The sequence below is a fragment of the Lithobates pipiens genome, unplaced genomic scaffold, assembly GCF_037356315.1.
Source record: "Lithobates pipiens isolate NorthernLeopardFrog02 unplaced genomic scaffold, aLitPip1_a1.2 Scaffold_13, whole genome shotgun sequence".
Lineage (NCBI taxonomy): Eukaryota > Metazoa > Chordata > Amphibia > Anura > Ranidae > Lithobates > Lithobates pipiens.
In genome coordinates this window covers 272,142,101-272,159,184 of record NW_027507718.1, presented here as the reverse complement: position 1 = coordinate 272,159,184, position 17,084 = coordinate 272,142,101, and the positions used below count along the sequence as shown (strand labels likewise).

Here is a 17,084-nt window from a genome sequence, read left to right as displayed (position 1 = left end):
TGTCTGAGGCATATAAAAAGTAAGGGATTTTGTGAGCCAGTGTGGCTTCATATTTAATGGGATGACAGTACTTTTAGTACAAGGTATCCTTTACATGCTGCCCCCCCCCCCTTATTTCTAGAACTGTCCTCTCTCAAATCTTATGCGTTTCTGTACTTTTTCCACTATAATCTTTACTATGGTTCACTAGGAGCAGCACAGCTGATGCCGCAGAAATGGCCAGGCTCCTATCTTACCCATGTGGGGAAAAAAAATCTACATTTTATTTCCATAGAAAAAAACATCACTTATGTGTCCCAAGTGTGTACAAACTCTTCATAGGAGTAGATGTAGATAGCTGAGCTGACAATCTTATTAAAAAAACAAGGACAGGGACATATCCACATTACTTTTTTGGTAAATGTATTTCTGACTTTTAAAAATATGCTACCGCCCTCAGTCACCCTCTGGCAAGGTCCCACTAATGATAACCCTGACTGATGATAACAGTCATAGTTGCTATCCTCTTCAGAAGCCTCCCTAGCTCCCTTAGGTGCACCCTCCTCGCCCTGCTGAACTGAACTAATTGGTAGATTGTCAGCCCTTTTAGAGACATCAGACCACATGGCCCACAATTCATCTGATTTTTCTCTGCTTTCATGAGTGCTTTTGAGGAAGAGAAGGAGGATGGTAGCTCTCAAGCTAAACGATAGGATTTATATTCTACAGTGCACAAAGGCCTTACCTTAGAGCAGTCTGTATTGGTCATGGAAAAAGCCACCAGTCTAGGGTCCTTGGACTTTCTTTGGTCTGCCAAACCTTCCCTGTATGCCTGCTTTTACAGCTTGTGCTGTATGGTAACTGGCATCACCTGGAAGGATTCCCTAATGTTTTGCTCAGCAATACCCTTGTGGGAGAAGTTCAGTGAACTCTGCCATTCCTGCCTTAACTAAACCTTAACAGTCTCTGTTATGAAAATCCCAGTCTTCATCGCCCCTGTGGACAAAAGTTTAGAAGACCTCCTTAAGGTCTTGTTCTCCCAGGTAGGTCTGGCTATGCAACACGCACAACCTAAAATCATGTCCGTTTGTCAGGCCTAAGAACTTTGATTGAAATAATTACTAGCGATCCCAGATCCATTTTAATGGATACATCTGTCCTCCATCATCTGGAGCCGATATATAGGCTTGCACTACTGCATATTGACTGATTAGTGTATACAATCTGCCAAATGGTTAGGATGAGCATTCAGTCTTTACATATGTGACGGATGCTTTGGCTCAAGTGTTGGTCTGCAAAACTTCTTTGCGAGAAGCACCTCAGAGGATATTGTATAATAGGAAATACCTCTTTGGTGACTTCTTAGATACTTACACCTTAGAATTCACAAGGGAGAGGGGATGTACCCCTTTAGCCTAGAAAATGTAGGCCAAAACTTTTGCACGCAAGCCTGTGACCCTGATGACCAACAAGATGTCTTTCGATTCTCTCAGGCCTCAGGGTCCAAGTTAGAAAATCGGTTCTGACATGAGACCTGGAACTCTAAGCTCTCTAGGTTCAGGAACAAGCCATTCTATTTGAGGGGGCACCCCCACATGTTAGAGTATGGGAATTCCTGTCAACCATTTGAACCATCTGGTCCCAACAGATTTCAGACACCCAGTCTACAAGTTCTCATTTGGTTCTTTTGAGTGCAAAACTTCTGCATGGAATGTTGTCAGGTCATTCATTGCTCTTCCACTTGGAGGATAATCTGGCCTATGTGTGCATCAAGAATGTCTACCTACACATTCTTGTTTTCCTACCGCAATAGCAGTACCTGCATTTTTTGTCTGTGCGTTTGTTGTTGCAGTTTGTTGTCCCCTTTTGACCTATTCATGGCACCTTAAATATTCACCAAATGTTAGCATCAGTCCTAGATCTGCTTTGCTCCTTGGGTGTTCCCTTGCAGTTACCTGGAGTGTCTCTTACTGAAGGAACAATCAATCCAGACCCTGTTGGCCAATGTCCAATGGACTTTGTTACCAGCTGAATCAGCAGAGACTAAGTTGGATCATAAATCTTCAGAAATATGCGCTGAAACCAAGTTATATGGCTTAGTTCAGGGTCAATCTGGACAAGCTCTTGACTCTGTTCCTATATGGGGACCCTTTCCATAGGACTGGGGTTATTAGTGGCCTTCTGGAGTCAGCACCGTATGCCCATTTACACTCCAAGCTGTTGACACTGAACATTCTGGCAATGTGGGATAGAGAGAAGTCTTTGTATTGCCACTTGCGCCAGACCAGCAAAACCAGGCTTGCCCTGTAATAATGGATCATCAATCTGGCATTGAAATGGAGAGGTTCCTTTTTTTGATAACTTGAAAGGTTCTGATAATGAATGTCAGGCTGGAGTGCAGTCCTGGACACTTAGTTCAGGGGATGTGTTCATTGGAGGCAGCTCAGCTTCTGATCAATATCTCTTCTTTGCTGGACTTCTTGAATGCAAGGTCACCCAACTAGGATTCAGCTGGTTAATGCCACGGCAGGGATCCACTAGCATGAGGAACAGATGCCTTGGTGACCCCATGGGATCAGTTTTCACAGATTTATGCATTCCCTCCTATTCTGCTGCTTCCATGACTTCTTCGCAGGGTCAAGCAGGAAAGGAAGTCGATGGTTCTTGTGACCCCGGCATGGTCCAGAAGATCTTGTATGCAGAGATCGTAAAGATGGCGGTGGGGGAACCGTGGACCCTACCATCATGTCCAGACCTGCTCTCGCAGGGTCCCGTATTCCATACTTCCTTACAAATGCTAAATTTAACAGTCTGGCTATTGAAACCCACGTTTTGAAGAAGCGTGGGCTGTCAGGGCCAGTTGTATTTACCTTGAGTCTGGAAAGCATATGTTTCCTGGTGTGAATCCAAATCCAGGGGTTGGCATCCTAGACATTATGTCATAGGTAGAATTCTTGCTTTTCTGCAAATAGGGTTAGAGATGAAGCTGGCCTTGAGTACTATCAAAGGCCAGGTCTCTGCCTTATCGGTATTGTTTCAATGACCACTTGCTTCACATTCCCTGGTCTGTAGTTTTATACAGGGGGCAACGTGGCTTAATCCACAGGTTAGGTCACCCCTGAATCCTTGGGACTTGAATTTAGTTCTGTCTGTGTTACAGAAACAGTCTTTTGAGCCAATATGACATATTCCCTTGGTCCCTTTGACAAGGAAATTAGTTTTTCTGGTAGCCATATCTTCTGCAAGAAGGGTATCGGAGTTTGGTGGCTCTTTCTTGTAAAGATCCATATTTAATTATTCACAAGGATAAGGTAGTATTGCATCCTCACGCTAACTTTCTACTGAAGGTTGTGTCAGGTTTTCATCTAAACCAGGATATTGTTCTACCTTAATTTTTTCCGGAACCTTGTTCTACAAAGGAAAAATCGCTACATTCGCTGAATGTAGTGAGAGCAGTCAAAGTCTACTTTGAAAGCGACTGCTCAGATTCGTAAAACGGATGTTATGTTTGTGCGGCCTGAAGGTCTTTGGGAAAGGACAGGCAGCAGCGAAATCTACTATTTCTAAGTGCATTCGGCAAGTGATTATGGTTTGAAGAGGAAGATTCCACCGTTTCAAATCAAAGCACACTCCACCAGGGCTGTTAGTGCTTCATGAGAAGTGCATCACCAAGCCTCCATGGCTCAAATCTGCAAGGCCGCAACTTGGTCTTCAATCCATACAAGATTCTATCAGGTGGATGTAAAAAGGCATGAGGATATCGCCTTTGGGTGCAGTGTGCTGCAGGCTGCAAGTCTGATGGCACCCTGCTTTGAGTCTCCCTCCCCTCAGATAGCATTACTCTGGGACATACCACATAGTTATTACTTTGGCGCTCTGTGTCCCGTGATGTACGATAAAGAAAATGGGATTTTTTGTAACAGCTTACCTGTAAAATCCTTTTCTTGGAGTACATCATGGGACACGGAGGTCCCTCCCCTCTTTGGATACACGTATATTGCTTTGCTACAAAAACTGAGGTACTCCCGGTAATGGGAGGGGTTATACAGGAAGTGAACTTCCTGCCTTAGGGTGTAACAGTGTCCATCACCTAAAGGCGGCCTATATACCCACATAGTTATTACTATGGCGCTCTGTGTCCCGTGATGCACTCCAAGAGAAGGATTTTAAAGGTAAACTGTTATAAAAATCCTATTTTTACGTTAATGCATTCCCAATCAATGAACAAAACAAAAGGGGAATGGGGACACACAATGGCTCATCCAAAATAGTTCAGATTGCAGTAGTTTTGATGACCAGACATGAGCGATCGCCTAACCTACTATTTAAACAATCTGTAAGTACCGTCACCTGAGGGTTTCAAAACATAATAAGTTTGATACCCTTCGAGGTGGAAGTACAATCGCATATAGGAAAAGATTCCCAAAGTACTCTTCAAAAAGGAAAAACTGGTATAATTAACTAAATATCTTTATTGATTAACTATATATATATATATATATATATATATATATATATATATATATATATAATGTATGCAAGTAGAAAATTTATATAAAAATACACCCACTTTGACACCTATAGATAAAAATTAAGACAATTAAGTCTTAATTGAACAAGGTGGCCACCTCTCCCAGTCATACAGCACTCTCAGACACCATAGACAGAGAGATCTTACACACAACCAATTTCACCGATATTCATTGCTTGAACGAATTTCCTTTCAAAAATTTCCTGTTCAGGTAGTATATATAAGAAGAAAGTTCAAGCGGTTTCATGAAAAGCATATAAATGGTTGAAAGTACAAAGTCAATCTCTATGCTCCGCTTCAAAGTAAAGTGCATGTGCATTTAATTACAATGTTGCCAGTTGTATCTAAGCAGAGGCCACAAGCTTATATATCACTGTATAATTTATAGCTTCCCCTTCCAATGCATAGGGGTAAGATGCAGTTCACCATTTCAGACGTCTTGATACATTCCTCCAGTGTGATCTTCAAACATGTCATGTAAAGATATTTTTATTTAGGCATCGCTCAGTCAAGCTGGCAAAATATAGGGAAGAGTCTGTCCTGGTTATCCACACAGGCATTCCAGATTGAATTGCATGATTTTAAAAGTCCTTCAAAGAAATTGCTATAGCCTCAAGTCTGCACACACTCAGGCAATCTATCTTCCATAGACCATTTGAACACAGTCAATTGGAGCATAGTTGTTGGCGGGGAGTTCAAAAAGTTAAGTCCAGAAATAGGTGGAGGCAGTTGAAGGGGCGTTTTTTGGTGCACCACTGTTCCCACAACAGCGGGCATGATGGTGTTCTGCTGACGTACGTTTAGCTTTATAGCAAGCTTCTTCAGACTATAGGGCGGCACAGTGGTGTAGTGGTTAGCACTCTCACCTAGCAGTAAAAAGGGTCGCTGGTTCATATCCCAACCACGACACTACCTGCCTGGAGTTTGCATGTTCTCCCTGTGCCTGCATGGGTTTCCTCCGGGTACTCCGGTTTCCTCCCACAATCCAAAGACATGCAGTTAGGTTAATTGGCTTCTGTCCAAAATTGGCCCTAGTATATGAATGGGGCCCTTGGATTGTGGGCTCCTTGAGGGTAGGGACCGATTTGAGTGTTCAATGTACAGGGATAGGGGCAATTGTAGACACTCACTCAGGTTGAACTGGATGGACTGGTGTCTTTATTCAACCTTACTAACTATGAAACTATGAAACTATGAGACTACTTCTTCTACTATCCCAATCAGACAGATGGGTTCCCAGTTTGTCCTGTTCTTGGGACCCCACAAGGGACACCCGTCTTAAAGTCCTACATTGCACATTGGATATGAAATCTGATTGCAAGTGCTTACATTATCAATTATAAATCTCCTCCTGTGCTTTTACAAGCCCATTCTATTAGATTAGTGGGAGTTGCCTGGGCATTTCAGCCCCAAGCCTCTGTAGCCCACTTGTGGTCTTCTGTTCATATCTTTATTTAAAGTTTATCCAGGTTAACATCCCTTCTTCTACTGATCCTGCAAAGGAAAGACCATTGATAGAAGCCAGTCAGGATCTGTTCCATTCATCAAGCTTGGTGTGTTCTTGGCCAGTCCCTGCTTCTGCCATGTAGGATGAGAACCTGGATTTTCTGTTAGATAAGATTCCTTTTATTACAGGATTGGTAGCAAAAAAATACAAATTCTTTGACAGATATTTTAGAACAGATTCAGCTTTAAATGGAACCTCTTGCTTCTACAATTTCTAGACAAATTTGAGACTGTTATTGAGACTGTATACTGTATAGCAATAAATGATCTTGAAAATAGTAGCATGGCTCCTATCATTCATCATGTAAAGTACCAGAGGCAAATTGTGCCAGTGGTTCGGTTTAGGAACCGGTTGCTTCTTTGGCATCAATCATAACAGATTATTAATGGTAGTCATGTTCAGATCCAGTCTCTGAAAGGTTGTACACAGCTGATCTACTACACAGACAGTTTATCTTATCCTGAGACACAAAGGTCCGTGATTGTTGTTTTTTTTTCCCCACTGGGAAGCTCACCTTAATCAAATGTAAATTAATGCACCCCCACATTGTTTATTTATTCTTACTCTGGGATTCCATGCTTAATTGCATATTTACTTGGAGTCATTAACTTTTTTTATGGAATGTGCAGTTGGTAATAAGACTGTCCCTGGCAATTGTGAATGTAATCTGCATATTTATCAACACACATTATTTCATTCCAGAGTGTTTCAGTTACAAAACCATGAATAATTTAGGAGCCTAAAATAAGTTTAGAAATCCAGCTTAGTATTGCATATTTTATGATCTGTATTTGAAGCTGAATCTACAAATGCATCTTTTTAATGAAAGTTTTCTTCTTCTTAATTGAATGTCAGAGAGATGAAATATCACTTCATTCCTTTCAAATATTATTAAGCCCTAGGTTAAAATTTCACTGTTTCATTGCTAAATTATTTATATTTTGTTCTGCTTCCTGGCTGGCTTAAAGATTTTGATAAGTGTATAAATCAAGGTGACTTGCCAACTGCACCCTTATTGTAGATTTCCTATTGCTTGCAAGGTTCTATGTGTTTTAAAATCAATACTTCGTACAAAAAAGAATCATTAGTTGGCTGTAAACAATGTTTACCAAAACCACTAAGAATCTATGTTGAGGGGCTGCAGCCAAGTGTTGATAGGTAGAAGTGGGCTTTCAAGTATATTCGTATTGCGTTTTAAGACCAATTTTAGAGGCTTCTGAGATCATTGCCAGTTCATTCAGTGGTACAGTTGACCCATCTTTTTACCTGTCTTCCCTTGTCTTGCATAGGGAGACGAGGAGTTCCGGTCGTTAACGAAAGCTGTTGTCACAGGCCTTAAGTTTGATGGTTGTCAGCATTCGCTCTTATTTTCTTTTTTTTTATTATGATCAGTAATTTTTTTCAAGTCAAGTATGTGTTATTATTTTGCTTTCTGCTGTGAGACAACAGGGGAGCTTTAAAGCTTTTTTTCTTTTTTTCTTTTTTTGACACACTCCAGTTTGCTTCTTTGATAAAACAAGGCTCTTTATGCCCGATATATTATTGGATGGCTCAATGCAAAATTCAGTCAGAAGAATGGAGCCTAAAAGAAAACAGCTCTTCTGTGTTGTCTTTTAATTTATCCCATAATGGTATTTAAAATATATTTATTAAATGTATCTGGATTTCCAGTTCTTAGTGGTTTTCAATGTATGTCACCAGAATAAAACTAAAAAAAAAAAAAAAAAAAAAAAAAAACTAATACCAAGCTGGGGCCGATTGTGTAACTAGTGTAACCATAGTAGTAAAAGTAGAAAATCCTGCCCAATACCCACTTTAAAAGGTTCATTGCGGGAACTTTTTACTGAAGAAGAATTGAGGCTGCTATTACCGCCTTTTTGTCCAATGGTTTAACTGCTTGGGTCAATGTCCCTGAGAATGTATCAGACAGATTAAGGGTTCTTACTTTCCTGATCCTTGCACTTATTCCTTTTCGTTGTCTCATAAAGTACTAAATCCATAGAGAGCCAGGCAGTTCTAATTGTTAGAAGTACAGTAGATCATCTAGGGCAGCCCCCATATTTCTTGAAGTGCAGGTCTCCTTTAGCCACATTTATCCAAGTCAAGCATTTGAGCTTTAACTCCTTTCATTGGCCAGAATGAATAATGTATTCTGGTAAATATAAAAGTGTACCAAACCAACCCAAAAAACAGAAGCCAATAACCAAAAAAAAAAAAAAAAAAAGAGAGACCAGGCTGCTACCCCTTTGAATGCAAAATGACACGAGATAATATGTGAATAATAAAAGTAGATGCAAGCCTTAGAATTCAAAAAATCCACTAAATCTAAAAAACAATTCATATACAAATGTATACCATACATATGTGATAAAGTCCAAACTTGCAGTGAGTTATTGGCAAACAACGTGCTTTCAAAAGTGCTAAAGTGCCAGGATCTTCCTTATATGTGCTCCAACACCTGCATGTACACTGCATACTCACCAGAACACTGCAGCCAACATAGTGACAGTTAGATGATACAGAAATCAAATCCAAATCAAGGTGGGATTATGAGCAGGGTCTTCTTCTACGATGCTTCTAAACATTCTCATTCCCAGGATAAAGTGATCCAAAAAAATAGCAGGAGGGGGTATATAGTGTAGTATATTTTATTTGGCATAAAAAGACAAACTATATACGCTCACATGAGAGTATTGATGTTTGGGCTCCAACACACAGCCAGACTAACTGAAGGGAGCAGTCCCACACTGCCCAAGGTTCGAGATGCCGAAGCCACTTCTGGGCTTTTTTCCTGACGCCATTGCGGATCTGTGGAACGCACGCCGGCTCTGGGATAGTGAGCGGTGGTGCGGGACTGCTCTCTTCAGCTAGTCTAGTTGTGTGTGTCAATGCCCATACATCAATACTCTCATGTGAGTGCATATGTTTTTTTTTCGTTTTTTTTAAATAAAATATAATACACTTTATACCTCCTGTGTTTTTTTTTTTTTTTTTTGGATAATTTTTTCCCGGGACTGAGAACACTTAGGAGCATCATAGGAAAAGATCCTTCTCTTAATCCCCCCTGATTTGATATTGGTATTGCCTAACGTTCACTCTGGCAGGGAACGGGCACCCGAGGAGCAGCGGCGAGGACCGGGCATCCGAGGAGCAGCGGCGGGGATCAGGCATCCGAGGAGCAGCGGCGGGGACTGGGCATCCATGCATCGGCTCTTCTCCTCCTCGCTTCCACCATCTCCTCTCCTCCTCCTAAGCATCCAGTAGAAGCACCTGTCCTTTCAGCCAGTCGGGTGATGGGTATCAGACCCTCTACCCAATTGGCCGGGAGGAGGATCAGTGTTGCAACACAGCTGGACTAGATCGGAGCACGCTCTCAGCGACCCAATCCCACTCTATTTTGAAGCCTAGTATCGGTACCGTTTAATCAAAGGAAGAGCATTCCAATCATGGTTATTGCTGTTATTAAAAGAAAAATATTACTAAGTCCATTAAGTGATCATTTCTTTCTATACTATTCCCTATCTGTAGGACATATATGTATGTGACATATTTCATTCTATTTGTTCTAATTACATTCTGAAAACTAATTGCTGTGTTCTTTCACTTTTCTCAGTTAGATCGCTTTAAAGAACCCCCCGCATATGGACCCATGTGTGATATTTTGTGGTCAGATCCTCTGGAAGACTTTGGTAATGAGAAAAGCCAAGAACATTTCACTCACAACACAGTTAGAGGGTGCTCTTATTTTTACAGGTACGTAACTTGGCTTCAGATTGCTGCACCATTTTGTAACCTATATCTATAAAATATACATAAAAATCTGCCAAAATAAAAATGTCTGGTTTGGAGTGGCATTAAAGACACTGCCACACTTGATTTTACTTGTGACAGAAACAATCTCCAAATGTTCCCTTTAAAGTGATACTAAATGCACACTGTTTAATTTACATTGCCCCTTCTATTTCTCTGTGGATGATGCCACTGTAATTATTTTTATTTAAAAAAAACTGAGTACCTTTTTTTTCTAATCGATATACAGATGTCACGTGACCCAGATGTTTCCCAGCCTGTCTGCAGGGAAACCTAAGCAGGAGGAGCTTCTAGTCCTCTGCTGCTGGTCACATGTTTAAAAAAAAAGCCTTTGGAATACAGAGTAAAAATAAATATTTAATATCAATAAACTGTTTTAAATTGTCATACAAATATACAGTATTTTTTAAATTAAATCTTTATTATTTTTTGGCAAAAAAACACGATGTGAGCGGATTTTTTATCAGTCACAGGCTGTGTCACACCCCTCCAGCCTGTGTCTTAGAGTAAGAGGGAGGTGTAATATCCCACCCCCATTGTGTATAGCTGGTTAGTGGGCATGGAGAAGGAAGAGGAGGAAGGAGTAGGCTGTCATTTACCACTGTGTATACACCCACATGTGTGACTCTATAGTCACATGGGCTGCTCAGATGTGATACGTAGGAAATGCTTGGCATAGAAACTCACTGAACTAACTGAGCACGTGCAGAGTTGCCAGCGTTGCTCTGCAAAATCCCAAGCTGAATTGGGGACTTGGACAAAAGGGGGAGATGGTGAACCAGGATTAACCAGGCTTTTTGCAAAATACAGAAAACAAATATCATAGTGCCCGAGTATGAACAGCATGTAATACGGCATTTATTTGTTTTTTAAGATGTGGGTTTAGTGACATATTAACCACTTGCAGACCGGACCATTTTGCTGGTCAAAGACCAGACCACTTTTTGCGATTCGGCACTGCGTCGCTTTAACTGACAATTGCGCGGTCGTGCGACGTGGCTCCCAAACAAAATTGACGTCCTTTTTTTCCCACAAATAGAGCTTTCTTTTGGTGGTATTTGATCACCCCTGCGGTTTTTATTTTTTGCGCTATAAACAAAAATAGAGCGACAATTTTGAAAAAAACGCATTATTTTTTACTTTTTGTTATAATAAATATCCCCCAAAAATATATAAAAAACATTTTTTTCCCTCAGTTTAGGCCGATACGTATTCTTCTACATATTTTTGGTAAAAAAAATCGCAATAAGCGATTGATTGGTTTGCGCAAAAGTTATAGCGTTTACAAAATAGGGATAGTTTTATAGCATTTTTATTAATATTTTTTTTTTTTTTACTAGTAATGGCGGCGATCAGCGATTTTTATTGTGACTGCGACATTGTGGGGGACCCATCGGACATTTTTGACACATTTTTGGGACCATTGTCATTTATACAGTAATCACTGCTATATAAATGCAGTGATTCCTGTGTAAATGACACTGGCAGTGAAGGGGTTAACCAGTGGGTGGCAGTGTAGGGGTTAAGTGTTCCTAGGGGTGTGTTACTAACTGTGGGGGGGTTGGGCTTTCATTTAGTGAACACTGATCTCTGCTCCAATCACATGGAGCAGAGATCAGCGTCACTAGTTGCTAGGCAGAATGGAGAAATGCTGTTTACACTGCATTTCCTCCATTCGGCCGCTCCGTGAGACGATCGCGGGGATGCCCGCGGCAATCGAGTCCGCGGGTCCCGCGACCGGACTCCCGACCAGCGCGGGAGCGTGCCCCCGGCGGCGCGCTCCAGATGGCAGGGCGGCATTGAATATTGGACGTACCTGTACGCCAATATGCCTGCCCCTGCCATTCTGTCGACGTACATCGTCGTGCGCTGGTCGGGAAGTGGTTAAAGTATTTGTCTAGTTCCCAGTTAGGAAAATTCCTGGTAACAGAGACTGTAGCATACAAATTTTTCTGTATTAGCCAGAATTACTGTACTCATCTTCCATATTTTTTTTCTTCTACCTTTTGAGAATATGCCAAAAATGTATAGTGTAGTTCTTGTACACACCTAACAAACATTTCAGCTGCTAACTTCTGAAATGCCCCTGGAGCTATCCAAATGCACAGGATATCTATGACCCAATAATGTTACTTTTTGCACAAGAGGTAAAGACTGTATACAGAAAATTAGGAAGTAGGATCTTCTGCTAAAACTATAAAAATGTAATGCTCGTGTCACAACACCAGGTGGTCCTCTTGGAAATAATAAATGCATATGTAAAGAAGAACAAAAATGTAATACATTGCAGCTTGCTAATCCTTTGATGCAGTGGCTGCATTCCTTTTCTTTTTTAGCCTTTTTTTGTGCTTTATTTTCACATAATAATCCTGCCAATAACATACTTTCTGTCCAATGAGTGACATCGCTCACATTGTACTGTTTCTGTACAGGGACCAGCTTTTGTAATCCTATGATATGAAGTGTTTGGAATTACAGATTATCTCCATAACAATGGGAGGGAACTTGTGCTGATCTGATAATGTTTTATATTGCAGTGCAGCATTGTCTGCTTACTGCAGGAAGTTAAAGTCTAACTCCACATTAAATATCCCTTTAAATAGTTTGCTTAGGCCATGTTGGCCCAAACAAACTATTTACTGTGCTCACAGGTGCGTTTTTGGGCATGCTTTATTTAATTTTATGTAGCCTCAGCAACAGACAGTATATAGCGCTCTGTTCCAGTTGTAGTAGTAGGATGAGAACTTCCTGTCTCACACTGGGAACAAATAGAGTTGGGCTGAGCACTGCTTAGCCATTCTCAGGAAGCTTTGTATTCTCTGATAAATACAAAGCTCCTTGTGATTGGCTGAGGCTGGTGGGTGATATCACAATTTCCACTCAACCACCAATCAGAGGAGTTATGTATTCATTCATCCAGTTCTTATTTTGTTTTGGGAGTGAAACGGGAAGTCCCTGTAGCTGAGGCTACATACGTACAGTTAGGTAGGCCATACACAGTGCAAATTTATTTCCTACTACCACAGGTTGCAGGAAAGGAATTCACATGATTCCCCCATCAACACATTGCTGACAGGGAAATCGCTCCTGCTGAGCCATTGTCTGCTCCCAGTGGGGGCGGGGGAAGCTGTCCCTGCCAGGAGAAGGCAGGGATTATCGCTAGCCGATATAGCAGCTGGTTGCACCCAAGTTGATCAAATTATCAACTTGATACATTCTGCTTGCCCATTAACAGATCGAATCCCGGCCAGTTCAGAAGGAACTGCTGAACTGGCTAAGATTTAATTAAACTGTGTATGGTCGGTGTCCTATCAGATTACCTAACCCGTCAAATAATGTAATGGAATTGACGTTCCATCGGCTGAAGGTTAGCAAACCCCTCAGATAATGTAACGGAAGTGACGTCCTGTCATACCACCGCTACCAGGTTTGCTAATCTAACAGAACACCTGCAGTCAAAAGAAGGCAGCTGACATCTTACTACACCCAACTACGTCTTGAATTTCACAGTAATTTTAGCAATAAAGTGAGCCTATATAAATAGTGTATATTGACATCTGTGATGCTATTTGAATGTTTAATTCTGAAAGCATAAAGGTTTAGCGCTGAGCAGTGCGGGGTGTACGGACATGGCCTCCGCCACCTTACTACTGCTGGCATCCAGCTTCTTTCAAAATGTAACATCAAAACAGCATCACAGATGCCAACATATTATATTAATTTAATTACGCTGAAATTCAAGCCGTAGCTGGGTGTAGTAAGATGTCCGTCCCCCTTCTTCTGACTGCAGGTGTTCTATGGGATTAGCAAACCTGGTAGTGGTGGAGTGCATGCACAGCTGACGGAATGTCACTTTCGTTACCTAATCTGATGGGTTCGCTATTCTGAACACCAGCCTTAGCACAGCATGCCCCGTAAACGCACCTGTTAGTGCAGTAAATAGTTTGTTTCGGCTAGCTTGGCCCAAACATACTATGTAATGGGATATTGAACATAGTTAGGTTTTAAAGGCCCACATTGATATATTTGGTTTGCATGTATTCAATGGATATAACAAAACATGTTATTGTTGTTTCTCTGTTTGATTCTTAGTCCCTGTGGACTTTTGTAACCCAGTTACCCATTGTGGAACCATGTACAATTTAACCATTAATCTAGGGGCTCAGTATAGGCGAAACCCCACCTTTGTTTCACATATTTTATAGCGCTCCTCTTGCGCTGGGCATTTTTGAGGGTCTCTTACCCTTCATTCCCTTAATTTAATGCCCATAATAACTGGCCAGTCTTCTCTACGTGTGCCTATACCCTCTTGCTTTGATTTGAGCTAGCGGATGTGTACTACATATAACTTGTTAACAGCACTATTCTTCCCTATGACAACATAACATATAACCACCAATCAATACAGTTCGATTGAGGGGAGTAAAATAGGTACCCTTTGTCCCAAAAATGCCTTACTGAGCAAGGATGTCTGATAAAATGATCAAATGTAAGCAAAAGGCTTACCTCAGCCAGCTGATTTATCAGAAATTCCCAGATTGTTTCAAGCTCCTCGTTTTGGATTCTCAGGGTCACCTGTAAATCCTCTCCTAGGCAAAGCTCGCCATCTGACCTGGACATTTTATAGATAAGCAACTCCTATCCTTGTTGGTGGTTCCAAATTAATAACTACTGCAGTAGGGAACAGACACAAAAGATACGCTCAGCATCTTTCCAAATAACTGTTCTGCTTTATTATGATGCAATTGAAGGTTTTTTTATACACATGATTACGCAAGTATCACATTAATATTACAATTGTACGTTTATGGTAACAAGGGGCGTAACATAGGCAGACTAATTCTAATCAGGACCCGAAAGAATGCAAACGTGTAATGAAAACATTATTACTGCTGTGTGCAATACATACAAAATAGAATACAACTATATACAGAACTTACAAATTTCCTTTACACTATATTTAACCAACCAAAATGAAGCAAATTGGAGAAGTTTGTTTTAAGGGTGTGTACTTAATTGCAATTTTGTACAGTTGCAGCAAAGTCTCAATTTTTGTTCCCAAAAACAACCTAGTTGTGTTATGTATTTACAAATAAAAAATATTTCTTACATGAGCTCCTTCAGTCTCTAACACACTGTTTTTTTTTTTCCTGTATTGTCTTATTGTAAGCTGTCACTAACTGTGCCTTACCTGTGATCCTCTGACAATCTATTGTTTGTCTATTATTTTGTTTGGATACACAGCACACCTTTGTGTACACAGTGACAACCCTATTTTTCATCTGTCCTTCTCTCCTTTCTTGGTTGCAGATGTCTGTTTTAGCCATGTCCTCCCATATATTTCTTCTGTAAGCTATGCCTGCTTGTGCCTTTAGGTGTTCGGAGGTTGTTGTAAGGTATAGACAGAATGTGAAGGACCAGTAGTACACACCTTTGATTTCAAATATTGACATAGAGGGCTGTCAGAGCAGTGAATAATAACCACTAGATCCCTGTACCTTTGTCTTAAATGTGGTTATAAACTAAGCAGAAAATTGATCTGTGAGACAAAGAAGCTTAACTGAAGTTCCTGTGCTGTACTTTTCTCCAATTCAGTATTTTTACAGCCAATAAACCATGGTAACTGCTTTAATAATTTATCTATCTTGGTGGTTTCAGGGCATTTTGTCACTGGAACAGACTGTTTTGTTATACAGATTGTAAGAAGACAGATATGTCTTACAATGTCACATTTACAGAACTTTCAGTACATAAGAACGTCAGTTTAATTTTATTTTAAGAGCTTTTAAAACTCAGGCCTACATTTAATTTCAAATAACTTATACTGTTAACAATGGGCTGAAGAGGAACATTTATAATGGATATCTGCATGTGAGCTGTACACTCTTTCGGTATATTTGTACTGAAAAAAATAAGAATCGGTCACAGCTCTGTGAACTGCTCATGCGTTGGTTAGATAGTTAGTCATAGGTTGCAAAAAAAAAACAGTGCTCAAGATTTGAGCTGAGCTTCTGTCAGATAAAAAATACAATTAAATTCAGATAAATTATTAAACCTTTTAAGTTTTAAATATATTTTTAAATTTAAAGCATACCCGACATGGTATCAGTCTCGTGCATACCCTGTAAATCAGAGCTCAGACTGGGAAAGGGAGATGAAGCACAAGAAGCCAGACAGTTGTGTTGCAGTGCTTTTTTTTTTTTACTCACAAGGAACAGGCTAATAGGAGGAGAGAGCGGAGTGACGAAAAGAAAAGCTCTTTAGTCTGCTGCATGCCTTTTTATTGTCTAGACTGGGACAAGATCTGTAAACATTACTTGACGTCCAGCTAGATAGAGGCTCCCCTACGTGTATTTTGTTTGGGGTTTTTTAGACGCTTTTTCTAGAGGTCTTCAGGCTGAGATAATTTCATCAATCTGCTGCAGGCAGGCGGAAGCATTCGCTCTGCTCCAGTTATTAGACCATAACATTGTAATTTTGTAGCTAGTCACAAATTTTGAGGCTGCAGCAGGAGCTGATCTATATCAGGCATCAGGATGGACGTGAAGACCTATATCAGTCTAGGAAGTAGATGCCCACCTTGGTGCCTGAACAAACTTTGTCCTTCTGAAGAGAGCAGGTAGGTAAATGCCTGTAAGGGCCAGTTCACGCTAGAATGTCGGTGCAGGAAAGGCGTGTTTCATGTGCTTAAACAGACTGCCCTTGTGATCTGCTCTGGGTGCCAATGTATTGTTATTGGCACCCCAAATGCACTGCATTTGTGGACACAAATTACATGATACCATGCCATACCAGTACCTTGCAATTTGGTGTGGCACATTTTTTAAAGTAGTGCATGCACTAATTTTCCTGAGTTCCAGAGCAATTTGCAGCCCATTTGAAGGAATGAGCTGCAAACTTGCACTGCATCAGAATGTGGCATGTGTTCCTGTGTGATTCAGGTGTGAACCGGCCCTAGGTGTTATACTTGCACATTAATTTAACATAAAGAAAATATATACTGTATGGGATCTAGGTAACATATACTATATTACCAAAAGTATTGTGACACCTGCCTTTACATGAGCATGAACTTTAATGGCATCCCAGTCTTAGTCCCTATTAGGGGTGCAACGGATCAAAAGACTCACGGATTGGATCGTCACGGATCGGAATCCTTTTTGGGATCAGCAAATAATTGACTTGACCATCTCCCCCAATCTCCCCCACTGTAATATCCACATCATCTCCCCCACTGTAATATAAACATCATCTCCC

The 17,084-nt window shown here is 40.7% G+C and overlaps 1 protein-coding gene across 4 annotated transcripts in view; it reads left to right on the top strand.

The window, feature by feature from the left end:
* The window catches only part of PPP3CA (protein phosphatase 3 catalytic subunit alpha), a 364,984-nt gene that overhangs the window by 248,128 nt on the left and 99,772 nt on the right, over nucleotides 1–17,084 (top strand). For all 4 annotated transcript variants that reach the window (XM_077476624.1, XM_077476627.1, XM_077476625.1 and 1 more), the window contains exon 6: nucleotides 9,631–9,770. In XM_077476624.1, coding sequence (XP_077332750.1) covers nucleotides 9,631–9,770 — 140 coding nt within the window. The remainder of the gene's footprint in view (nucleotides 1–9,630; nucleotides 9,771–17,084) is intronic.